At 32.2% G+C, this 11,034-nt stretch overlaps 1 protein-coding gene and 1 pseudogene across 2 annotated transcripts; both read left to right on the forward strand.

Moving 5' to 3' along the window:
- The first annotated feature begins 1,125 nt into the window (after positions 1–1,125).
- LOC124944845 lies at positions 1,126–4,127 on the forward strand (annotated as a pseudogene).
- Positions 4,128–4,486: 359 nt separating this feature from the next.
- On the forward strand, positions 4,487–8,034 carry LOC124910779 (bidirectional sugar transporter SWEET11-like). 2 transcript variants are annotated; one of them, XM_047451457.1, is made up of 8 exons: positions 4,487–4,668; positions 5,129–5,422; positions 6,720–6,774; positions 6,862–6,898; positions 6,992–7,199; positions 7,277–7,438; positions 7,528–7,647; positions 7,743–8,034. In XM_047451457.1, exons 3-8 carry the CDS (start codon positions 6,726–6,728, stop codon positions 7,905–7,907), a joined length of 741 nt encoding a protein of 246 aa, XP_047307413.1. In that variant the 5' UTR covers positions 4,487–4,668; positions 5,129–5,422; positions 6,720–6,725; the 3' UTR covers positions 7,908–8,034. The 2 variants fall into 2 exon arrangements, with proteins under 2 accessions (XP_047307413.1, XP_047307412.1); XM_047451456.1 differs by having other exon boundaries at positions 4,487–4,664.
- The last annotated feature ends 3,000 nt before the right edge of the window (positions 8,035–11,034 follow it).

The following is an 11,034-nucleotide window of genomic DNA, read 5'->3' on the forward strand; positions in this document are numbered from 1 at the left end:
TAATCGACCTTCTAATCTCGTGACCTTACAATCCTTTGTTACCGACATTTTTTATCCCTCGACAAATCAACCATCATTCCCAATGTTACTGGCCTTTTATCCATCGACAAATCAACCATCAATCTCAATCACACTTTCACATGTCTCTTATGTCTCGGCAAACCAATCACCAATCACAATCACACTTTCACACGCCTCCTATCACTCGACAAACGAACTACCAATCTTAATCGACCTCTAATCTTGTGATCTTACGATCCTTTGTTACCGTCTCCTTTTATCCATTAGTCAACCAACCACCAATGGCAATGTTACCGACCACTTATCATTTAACAAACCAACCACCAATCACAATCATACTTTCACACACCTCTTATCTATCGCCAAACAAACTACAAATCTCAACCATATTTTTACACGCATTTTATCCTTTAACAAACCAACCACCAATGTCAATCAACTTTTAATCTCGTGACCTCATGATCCTTTATTATCGGCTTCTTATCTCTTGACAAACTATATCCCTATCACACTTAATATGTCTCTTATCCATCGACAAACTATTATTACCGACCTCTTATCCCTCGTAAACCAATCATCAATCTCAATCACACTTTCACACGTCTCTTTATCCCTCGACAACTCAACCACTAATCTCAATCACATTTTCACATGCCTTTTATCCCTCGGTAAACTAACTACTAATCTCAGTCACACTTTTAAACATTTTATCTCTCAGTAAACCAACCACCAATCTCAATCGACCTATAATCGCGTGACTTCACGATCTTTTGTTACTAGCCTCTTATCCCTTGGCAAACCACATCCTAGAATTTCACATGCATCTTATAAATCGACAAACCAACCACCAATTTCAATCGATCTTTAACCTCGTAACCTCATAGTTTGGTTAATTAAATATTTGATTCATATTTTTAAAAACAAAGACGAATATAGAAAACATCATACAAAAAAGATGTGATGCTATATTGTTTATATTGATTAGTAAAAAAACAGTAAAATAATATTAACAAAGAGTTCAATTAATCTTCAAACTAAAAATACCTTCAAGATTCAAGAGAGAATGAGATGTAACTAAAATTAAAATAAATCATAGAGAGAGAAATGGTAATGAGAATTGAGGAAGATGAGAGGAAGATAAAGAGGTAAAAAGTAAAAGATAATTAGATATAGCGTGTAGAGGGAAGGAAGATAAAAAGGTTTTCAATGAAAAAAAGAGAAAAATAATGATTACATTAATTAATGATTTCATTAATTAATATATTTTTATTAAATAAATATAATTATATTTTATCGGTTCGGTTCGGTGCATGTAAATACCATCCCCGCCCCGAACCTCGGTTAACATATTTCGGGTTTTCCCCGATCCGCCCCGATCCCCAGTCAAAGCGGGGAAAAACCATACCAATCGGTTCAGTTCGGGTCGGTTTCAAATTGCCACCTCTAGTAAGGAGCAGAAGAAAGAGACTCACGGATTGAAAGATGAATAAGAATGTGGCGTTTGTTCATGTATATAGTCTAATCATCCCGGAAAGACGAGAGAAATCCGCTTAGACTTGAAATAGAACAAGATCTTGGTTCGAAGAAAAAAGATAGAAAAAAAACGAATATACATACCTTACTTGGCGACAGGGGAGGCGGCATGCGACTTTAACGGTGACGGCGTTAGCAAAGGAAGGAAAGAAGACCACTGCTGCAGGAGACTAGGCGCAACTCCAGCACGCAGACTCCTAGGTGACACAATCGGTGAAGGCAGATTCAACGAAGAGAGAAAGAAGAAGGGAACGACAGAATCGAGGAAGAGATAAAGAAGAAGGAAACAGCGAAATCGGTGAAGAGAGAAAGAAGGGAAAAAGAAGAAGTTAATGTGAACACATTATTAACCACCATAACCTACATAATTACGGTTAATGTCACCATTTTAACTGACTCCGGTGGGACATGTTCTGTCTTGAATTCCGATGTTTCTTACCAAAAAAATGCCTCTCAAATGTGAAAACGGATCTTATAGTTGCAACAACATTATCATCAATGATTGGGTCATTTGTCATGGTTATTTTCGCCAATTTACCTCTTGGTAGGCTACGTGTATGAGTCTAAATGCTTACTTGGTATATAATCTTGTCGGGTTTCATGGATCCGGACCCATTTCATACCAAACCGCAATGACGATAATTCTTGTTGAAGGAATCGCGTTTTTCATCATTGCGGTTTTGGGGCTCTATTGAAAGTTGACTCGACTTATACTCAATCAGTCCGGCTCAAGGACGAATTCATGATTTTTTTTTTCTCCGGAGGGCTGTAAAGATTCTAAGGAATTTTTTCCCATGGGCCATAAAGATATATGTATTACACTATTATGGGTAATAAATTAACCTATTAATCAAACTGTTCTACGAATACCTTTACTAAAAAAAAATAAATATACGAAATTTAAAAATTGATAATATCACTCGATTTAAAAAATAAATTTATACATTTAAATTTATATAATTAAAGAAAAATTAGGTTAAAAAAATGTGTGATAAATTAATTAGGTTTTAAATAAGTAAAGTATTATATATAAAAAAACATTAAAGTTTAATTTAGTGGATTTTAGTCTAATTTGGTGAGAATATAGAAAAAAATTAAAACATGAATATAAGAAAAAAATCACAAAATTACTATAAAAAAATATATTATTAAGTGAGTAGGCACATGAGAAGACGATTATAATATTAATATTTATAAACCGTTTTAAAAGAATAAATAATATATTCATTTGTATATTTAAATAACCGAACCAAATCAATATAACTGTATTAATTTGTTTTTGAATATATTAATTTATATTTTTTTTATAAATTTTTAAAATAATTTAAAATTAAAAAATATAAAAATTATTTTACCTTATATTTATATAAATAACTATTTTAACCTTTATAATATAAATGTAATTCTAAAATAAATAATACTATTATATAATTTACACTATTTTATATATAATTTATTATACTTTAACTTATATAAATAAATTTTATTTATATATAAATTAAAATTGATGTATTATTATAAAATCACATGATCTCCCATATAAACTTGGTCTATAGCACCATCTGGACAACTTTTTATTTTGTAAAATATATATACATATAATTTTAGAAACTAAACTGGGCTCCACCTCCACCCACCACATAGCTCCGCCAATGGTCCGGCTGGCCTGTGCGGCTGGGATTGGGCTCTTCATTGCATTTTTGGGGTTACAATCAAGCCAAGAAGTGGATCTTGTGGGTCCTGACCCGACAACAACGTTGGTTATAATCACCGCCTGCTCGAGCATTGACCCGATGACTGGTCAATGCACCGCGGGCAAGATGACAAGTCCGACGTTCTGGCTTGGCTTGGCTCGGCTGGGCTGGCTTTCTAATAATATGTCATTGTTTAACAAAGAATATAAAAGGAAGCATGATATAAGGAATAGTATTTGTGACAATAATTTCATGCATTAGAGGCACAACCTCACAAATTTTCCAAACACGCCAATTGGTGACTCAAGATACAATATTTCAAAAAGATAATTGATTTTCACACGATTAAATCAACCGCGGGAGCAATAAGTTTCTCCGGTTTCAACACGAGCCAGGTTTGGCTCGCGTTGGCCACTTTGTTATACGTTGACGTGTTATCCACGACTGGTACGTACATTATACACAATTGGCCGAAATAGCGGGACTTGTAGGCGAAAATGGAAGTTTTGAAGGCGACTATCAAGCCTACATGGTCGATGCATGCGCAACCGTGGTGGGGTCCGCACTTGGCGTATCGCCGGTAGCGACTTACGTGGAATCGTCGGCTGGGATTCGGGAAGGCCGGGGGAGGACAGGATTGACGACGGTTAGTTGGATTATACTTTTTAGCGTCGTTTTTTGTGCCTATTCTTTCGAGTTTGCCTTTGTGGGCTATAGGGCCTTAGTGGGTTACGGTTGGGGTGATGATATTGATGAAAGTGGTGAAAGACATTGAATTGGAATGACACTAGAAATGCGGTTTCGACATTTGTGACGATGATTCTAATGCTGTTGACTTATTAGATATCAAACGATTTAATTGGTGGGATTGGAGTTTAGGTCACTCTTGAATTTTAAGATTATGTCGTGATGATGGTTAAGTGGGGTATGAATAAATTATTTTAAGTAAACATTAAAATATTTGTATCTTATTTTAAAATATAAAAAATAACATTTAATTAAAAAACTAACTTATAATAAAAATATGAAAATATTCATACTTTAAAATATAAAAAAATATCATAATAGTATTTAAATTAAAGTATTTGAATCCAAATGATGAAATTTGAAACAGTTGATTGATTGAGTCATAAATCTCTCTCTTGCTATGCTTCTTAAATACGGCGGCGTTGCTTCTTCATCCATCTGTTCTGTTCTGTTGTGTTGATGTTGATGAATTCCACAAAATGTATGTAAATCTCTTGAATAATACCATCATCTTCAACATCTCCGCTCAAAACCAGAGAAATTTTCCCAAACAGATATGGTGTTCTTCTTCATCATCATCGGCGGCGACTATCAACTTAATTGCTTCTGGTTCTTGCCATTTCGAGACTCTCAAGCTTCTCGAGGCTGATAATTCATCAACTGTAGTAAGTACGTACGTACTCCCGTCTTCACTTTACCAATTTGTTGAATAACGAATGATTCCAATTTTCCCCTAATTTCAGGCTTATTATCACTAAATAATACTCTGATTCTAACCTAGGTTTTATTCATCTGCATATGTATGTATCATGGTTTTGTTTGTTAACTTGTATGCCTTACTTACAACTGCAATTATATTAATAATCAGCTAACCATAAACCATGGCCTAAGTTCATTCTTGATCAGCAACAACTTCAAGGCCATTCATTCATATATACAAAAGCTGTGACCTGTTAAGAATGTAACATTTTATCGTAACTAAACAGAAAGAAGATAGGCAATCCTTCTATCAAAATAATTTCTGTTTCTTTTTGTAAAATAGTAATAATGTTGTAGAATTCTCTTCACTTGGATCATTTCTGTTTTGAATGTTCAATGTCTGCAGATTATATAATTTTTTACTTCATTTGCAGAGCAATGGAGGAAGAAGTTCTGCTGAATGCATTACAGAAACTATATTTTCTCCTGTTTATCCTACATGGCGATGAAGATGAAGAAGAAAAGGGAAAAAGAAATTAACAGAAAAAGAAATTTTTGAGTTGCACAAGCAACAAACTTTCTTTTCCAATTTGGGAATTTTTTTTTTGATGGGAATGAAGAATCTCCCCTCACCCCACCCGTCTTCTTCCTCACACTGAATATTCACTAAACCCTTTTCTCTCTTCTTCATTCTCTGGATCTCTCTCCTTCCTTCAGCAGTTTTCCAGGTAAGTAATTTCGCTCTATAGATTTGATGATCCTGTTAAGAAAATGATGAATAAAACACTACATGATTATGAAAGGACCAAACTGATTAGGCCATTTGTATGTATGTTTGTAGTATTTCAATACTGACTTTCATTTGATTTGTTCAACATTTAATTTTCAAATGAAAGAGATTATCTCTTATAGTTCAGCTCCAAATAGAAGAATTTTATCAAATGGTTGTATCCTCTGCGCTCATAATACAAAACACAAAATGTTTGACCTAAACCTTAAACCTAACAACTAATTTTCAACTTAGTCTATCTTATGATAGAATGCATGCTTTATCTAGGTTTAGTTTAGTATTAGGACAGGTTTAGACAATGTTTGCTTAACTCCAAATTTCAAATCTGTCTCTGCTTAGTTTTCATTTCAGATCCAGGGGATTTGATGATCCTGTTAAGAAAATGATGAATAAAACACTACATGATTATGAAAGGACCAAACTGATTAGGCCATTTGTATGTATGTTTGTAGTATTTCAATACTGACTTTCATTTGATTTGTTCAACATTTAATTTTCAAATGAAAGAGATTATCTCTTATAGTTCAGCTCCAAATAGAAGAATTTTATCAAATGGTTGTATCCTCTGCGCTCATAATACAAAACACAAAATGTTTGACCTAAACCTTAAACCTAACAACTAATTTTCAACTTAGTCTATCTTATGATAGAATGCATGCTTTATCTAGGTTTAGTTTAGTATTAGGACAGGTTTAGACAATGTTTGCTTAACTCCAAATTTCAAATCTGTCTCTGCTTAGTTTTCATTTCAGATCCAGGGGATTTGATGATCCTGTTAAGAAAATGATGAATAAAACACTACATGATTATGAAAGGACCAAACTGATTAGGCCATTTGTATGTATGTTTGTAGTATTTCAATACTGACTTTCATTTGATTTGTTCAACATTTAATTTTCAAATGAAAGAGATTATCTCTTATAGTTCAGCTCCAAATAGAAGAATTTTATCAAATGGTTGTATCCTCTGCGCTCATAATACAAAACACAAAATGTTTGACCTAAACCTTAAACCTAACAACTAATTTTCAACTTAGTCTATCTTATGATAGAATGCATGCTTTATCTAGGTTTAGTTTGGTATTAGGACAGGTTTAGACAATGTTTGCTTAACTCCAAATTTCAAATCTGTCTCTGCTTAGTTTTCATTTCAGATCCAGGGGATTCTCTTTCGATTTCCCCTGTGTTCCATTACAGTAACAAACTGCATTTCAATTCCAAATTTCGTTTTTGCAGAATCTAATGACATATTTTACTCAAGTTCATGTGGCCAATATATTTGGCATATTTGGTATGTTCTTAACATTATCATATATATTCATATTTCATTACTGCAACTATTGGTTATATTAATCATATTTTTTATTGGTTTGTCTAGGCAATATTATATCGTCTATGGTGTTTCTTTCACCCGTGTAAGTTTGTAAAATACCCGTAACTTCAAAAATGATAAAAAATGGTGTGAACCACATATTAATCTAACAAATTAATTCATCATTGTTCCACAGCCCGACATTTTACACTATTTGGACTAACAAGTCCACGGCCGGGTTTCAATCGGTTCCGTACGTCGTGGCACTTTTCAGTGCCACGCTGCTGCTGTATTACGGGATCTTGAAGAAACACGACGTGGTTCTTCTGATCACAATAAACAGTTTCGGTATCCTTATCGAAACTGTTTATATATCAATCTACCTATATTATTCGACTACTAAGGTAAAAGAGAATTTATATTATTTCATTTATTTCCAATCTGTATATGTAATACATTTTGTTGATGAATATTTATACAGGTGCAAACCGTGAGGATGTTAGTTCTCATTCTGGTAGGATTCGCAGCCATAGTCATTTCGTCCCAATTCGCCATCAAGGATTATTCGTCCCGGTTGCAGATCGTGGGACGTATATGCCTAGTGTTTTCAGTCTGCGTATTTGTCGCCCCACTTTTAGTTGTGGTATGTATTCGTTTCTTTTATTTAACTTTAAATACTCATTTGTGTTTGTAATCAAAGATTAACATTTTTTTTTCTTCACAATTTTGCAGAAACAAGTGATTCAGACAAAGAATTCCCAATTTATGCCGTTCTATTTGTCACTTACGTTGACAATAAATGCCATAATTTGGTTTATCTATGGACTCCTCATTAATGACATGAACATAGCGGTAAGATCATTTCAAAAAGTTAATAAAATTTACAAAAGTGAACTCATTTAATGAACTAATAACGTTTTTTTCTCATTTTGTTGGTGTTGATACAGATTCCAAATGTTCTTGGTCTGTTTTTTGGTGTTGTCCAGATGATCTTGTATTGGATTTACAGAAATGGACCCCGACCCAACTTGCCGATAGTGAACAACGACGTCATCGAGGGAGATGTTGAGAGAAATGTCGAGGAGGAACTTGGACAAGCCTTAGATGAATAGGTTTTAAACATATTGCACATATTGCACTCTGTTTCTTTCTTCATCTGTTCTTCAGATCAGGTAAGCACCTGCTGGATTTCAGTCTCCTTATTGTGTTACAATGTTACAGATGGATTGAAATGAAGTTTGTTCTAGTACAGGCCTTAGATTAATAGGTTTTAAACATATTACACTCTGTTTCTTTCTTCATCTGTTCTTCAGGGGCAGTAATGGTAGAACCTTTCGACGCAGTTATTACATATTGAACCGTGTGAGCATGCAAGTGTATTTAACCTTCCCAGTTATCCAATTGACTTGCATCTCCTTAACCCAATGACTATGATTGACTAGTAACAGTTTCTGTAATCCCTTCAATAGCTTTTGACATAACACAAATTACGTGGTAGAAGGCCAGGATCTCTTGATGACTTCAACAAAAGAAGTACAATTCCCTGAAAGAGGTTAAAAATTTATTGCAAAATTTCTGTTGAGCAAGAGATCAAACTGATTATAGGACGGAAAACACGAGCCCACCCAAAGTGTGAAGACAATGGGCACAACCACGATTAATATCCCTAAATGGTGGGGGAAATCATCCATGATATTTTTGGCAATGAACACACAAAATACGATTACAACGATAGAGATAACTATGAGAGATATTGTCTGAAAGATTGATCTTGTATCCGGTCCAAATACAAGGCTACCCCACGAGAAATCTCTGGAAAAACCATTACAGGGACACCAAATGAGTTTAGTAAACTTGATTTTCCAAAATGAAATGGAAAATTACGCTTAACATGTTAATTTTATAAACAAGACAACTAATTAATAAATCTCTTCTAGGCTGATTAAACTAATTCAATATTTTTGACATCTATAATAACAATAGTTAATATCATTTACATTTATCTATATAAGAAGATTAAAAATAAGATTATATCATTCAATGCACTATAATTGTTTTTCAAATTGAACAAATCTCCTATAAAAAATTGAAACAAAACTCAATTCTTACAAAAAAAAAAAAAAAAAAAAAAAAAACAATCTTTCAAAGGATCAAATGGGGGATGAAAAGCTATCCATATCTTCGACAAAAAAAAACGGGAGAACAATATTATTAAGAGTAATAAACTCTAGAATAAAACATGGCATGCAATATATATATAGTTGAATAACTCAACTATTTACTAGACACATACATATGTTCTAGCCTCAAGGTTGAAATGAAAAAGATGGAAATTTGAGTTCATTGTGGCCTAATATATTAAAAATCTAGCACCAATTAGGTAAACATTTTTAGTATTAAGCAAACCCATCATCAATGGAAGTAGTAGATCCACAAATAGACAACTTGACCACCATAATTAAATCATAATAAGACAAGATTGAATTAGGTAATAAATTTTCAGGATATTCTTTAACTTGGATGATTTTTAAATTTAATATAAAACTCAATTTCTATATATTATTCGATTTATCTATATTCTAAATCAAATCTTTGTAAGTTACTAATTTTTGGGGGTGAAAGTAGTTAAAATTTGTAAGAATGATGGATAAATACTAAAGTGATTTATTTGATTAGTTCTTTTTTAATTTTTAGAATTTTGGGGTTCTGGTTCAGATTTGAGTTATTTAAAAGAAATTTGTTTGGTATCAGTTATAAAATATTGGATTAAGATAAAAATACTTAAAATGATATAAAAACATAGAGAGATTTTGTATGAATAAATTGATTGACAAAAGAATATGTGTAAGTAATTGTAGATTATTTAAATAATCATTATCTCACTTTCTTCACTGTGTGTGACAATTTATATGTGCTTTTGTTGTACTTGTCTTAAAAAAAACATTACAATATATCTTCATATTAAAATAAAATAACACCATCTATCATGATATTTCATTTCCAATATTTAATATTCTAAGTAGTTTTGTGAATTTAAATTCCACTTCTCAAATATTACTTCACCTAAAACAAGCAAGACCTCAATTTTTTTTAGTAAATCTATAAATAAGCCCTCAAAGTATTAAAGAATTTCAAAATTCACCCTTAAGACTATTCATTAAATATCCATTTCCTCATTTTGTTTATAATATTGAAGTATAGAACATTTTAGAATAATCTAAAATTTGATAAGTGTGTGTACTGATTAAAACCATGGTGAAGTATAAGAGTAGTATAAATTGTTAACATTTATGAACTCCTAAAAAAATATCATAAGCAAATGAGTTTGTATTATACTCGCCTAAGCAAAAATTGGAGTATTTAGTAAGTATTAAACCAAAAGCTAATTGCATAAACCATTTCTCCTTGTCTAAGCATATTATTTTTCATCATTTAACATTAAGAAGAGACTAAACACCAAAGTCAAATATAATTTACAAAAAAAAATATTATTTTTGATCCAAATCACGACACATCTAAAAATGCATACAAAGAATTGTAGTACGAGGTAATAACAATTTTGAACGAAAATTATCATGCATAAAAAATAAGTGTGTATTATTTTATATGTATACTTTTAAGAACTAAGTTAATTAGGTTTAGCTACATTGGAATCAAGCCACATGGCATCTTAGTACGAGGTAGATCATAAAGTATCGGCTTAAGAGGTGCTTTATGTCTTAGTTGGAGTCCTTGCTAGCTAGCTTAATCCTTTATTTGACACCTAAACATGATTAATCTAATTTCTTAATTTTATTATGGCAAAGTACACTGCTAATTATTACCATCTTAATTAATTATTAATCTCTCATTTACCTTTCCTACACTATATATATATGTAGGTAAGTATTATATACCCTTACCCTTCATTTTCGTACCACATTCATTCTTCTTTCAAGAGATATCATGTTTCCTGTGCCCAAAACTGAACCTTTAACCTTTAACCAAACGAAGAAGATAATCTGTTTTTTCTTCCTTTCTCATTTGTCAAAGTGATAAATGTATGCCCAGCCTAGGGTAAGCTGGACTTGGGCAGCCATTTAATAACAAAATGATATTTAATAAATGTATTAGTTTTAGCATAATGATTCAGAGATTAAAAATTTGAGAATTTTTATTTGGTTATCATTTCAAATCTCACAATTTTTTATTAATTCGGGACGACTCTAATTGATATATATGTATCAATGATGCTTTTCT

The sequence above is a fragment of the Impatiens glandulifera genome, chromosome 7, assembly GCF_907164915.1.
Source record: "Impatiens glandulifera chromosome 7, dImpGla2.1, whole genome shotgun sequence".
NCBI classification, from domain to species: domain Eukaryota; kingdom Viridiplantae; phylum Streptophyta; class Magnoliopsida; order Ericales; family Balsaminaceae; genus Impatiens; species Impatiens glandulifera.